The sequence below is a fragment of the Sinocyclocheilus rhinocerous genome, unplaced genomic scaffold, assembly GCF_001515625.1.
Source record: "Sinocyclocheilus rhinocerous isolate Xijiao unplaced genomic scaffold, SAMN03320098_v1.1 scaffold2773, whole genome shotgun sequence".
Classification (NCBI taxonomy): Eukaryota; Metazoa; Chordata; class Actinopteri; order Cypriniformes; family Cyprinidae; genus Sinocyclocheilus; species Sinocyclocheilus rhinocerous.
Window position 1 is genome coordinate 132,910 of NW_015663019.1, and position 1,842 is coordinate 134,751.

Genomic DNA, 1,842 nt, shown 5'->3' on the forward strand with positions numbered 1-1,842 from the left:
AACCGAACTTTTATTTTGACGGGTTGCTGTGAAGACCTTTAAGTTTCTCTGTGTGTATGATATGATGATAGTTTTTCTCAAATGAAACAGTGAAATGCTGATGAAGTGACTCTCAGAGCAGTTCTGGAGATGTTGTTCATGTGTTTATGTCCTCATTTCATGAGACTGCAGACGCTGAACACACGTGCGCTTCAGTTTGACTGTAGTAAACGAAACCGAACATCTGCGGCATTCAAAATCGTAGCAATGATTTCAAACCATAAGAGCATCTCACCTTCTCTCCAGGTATACCTGGATCTCCTGGCTCTCCTCTGGAACCTGGGGGTCCCTTTATTGAGAAAACACACATTTCAGAACTGTACAGTTCACACAGATTGGCCAGAAAAAGACTCATATCCTGAATATATGGGGTTTTACTCACAGGCTTACCATCTGGGCCCGGGGGTCCTTCCCTTCCTTTCTCTCCACGCAAACCCTGTTGAGATCAGACTTTGGCTGTAAATAAGCGACTGTATGCATTTAAACAGGAATGATAAGTGGAGATCCTGACTGACCCTCGGTCCTGGAGGTCCCGGCTGGCCTTGGTTGCAGTCGCACACCTCTTCAGTCTCATTAGTGGGCTCACGATCCAGAGGACACTAGAAAGACCGCCATAAACTGCTACCATGTAAATCCTTTCAAATGACAGTAAATTCACGAGAGTAACAATCAAACGCTAACTTACCCGTTCATCATCCTGTAAGACAACAAGGAGAATAAGAGCAGTTAGTTTGTCCAAAGATCTGTCTGCAGAGTTGTAGATTCAATCAAGTCTTTTAGCTTGCAGTACGTCGTAAAGATTCTTAAGCAGCATTGCTTCTGAAAGTATGTTTGCCCTATGCATTTCTTTAATAAAGAGGCTTGAACCAAATCAGCCAAATTAGAGATGAATCAAAACATTACAACATTTAATTCAAGAATAAAGCATTTGAAAACTGTGGAGGAAAGACAATCATATATGAAAGAATTAACTACTAATTCCATAAGTGTGGATTGGGGATAATAACAGTTGAGTGTGTATATGAAAGAGAGAAAGTGTGTGTGTGTGTGTGTGATGCAATTAAATAAGCAATGGCAGTAAATCTAATATACTAAACAAGTTATTGATAATAATGGACCTGTTTCTGGGTTTCTCAGAAGCAGAATTCGTCATAGTTGGTTAAACTTCTATAATGGCCAACATAAGCTACAATAAATATCATGTTCGCGTTCCCATTTGCTCCAATATGAAAGAAAAATCCTCAATAGTGTTTCTATGATTTTCCAATAGAGGAAAAATTATGGCGAGATTTATTACGGGGGTCAGAAGCGATGTCAAATCTGCCGTCACTCCCTCAGTATTAGAAACATTCATGCAGCAGCGTTAACTAGTTTTCTGTAATTTAATGCTGAAGTAAGAAAACTCAAAGCATATGGAGGCTTGTTTCCACCGAAGGATTTAATTTTTTTTTTATTATTAATTAAATGCTAACTGTGACTCTTTATCTCAAAATTGTTAATTTATATCTCACAATTACAACTTTTCTTCTCATAATTATTTTTATATCTCAAAATCCTACATTTATATCTAACACTTTTTTTTCTTTTTTTTTACTCTAAAAAAGTCTGTATTGTAATATAAAATGTTGCAATTACCTTTTTTATTCTTGTTATCCCACGGCAGAAACCGACTTCCATGTTAAAGGGGTCATATGATGCGATTTCAAGTTTTCCTTTCTCTTTGGAGTGTTACAAGCTCTTGGTGCATAAAGAAGATCTGTAAAGTTGCAAAGACTAAAGTCTCAAATCCAAAGAGATATTCTT

The 1,842-nt window shown here is 37.5% G+C and overlaps 1 protein-coding gene across 1 annotated transcript in view; it reads right to left on the reverse strand.

Moving 5' to 3' along the window:
- LOC107728729 (collagen alpha-1(XXI) chain-like) overlaps positions 1-1,842 on the reverse strand; it is a 54,202-nt gene that overhangs the window by 46,002 nt on the left and 6,358 nt on the right. Inside the window, exons 6-9 of the mRNA XM_016539019.1 lie at positions 725-736; positions 555-638; positions 422-475; positions 275-328 (exon numbers count right to left, since the gene is read on the reverse strand). Coding sequence (XP_016394505.1) covers positions 275-328; positions 422-475; positions 555-638; positions 725-736 — 204 coding nt within the window. The remainder of the gene's footprint in view (positions 1-274; positions 329-421; positions 476-554; positions 639-724; positions 737-1,842) is intronic.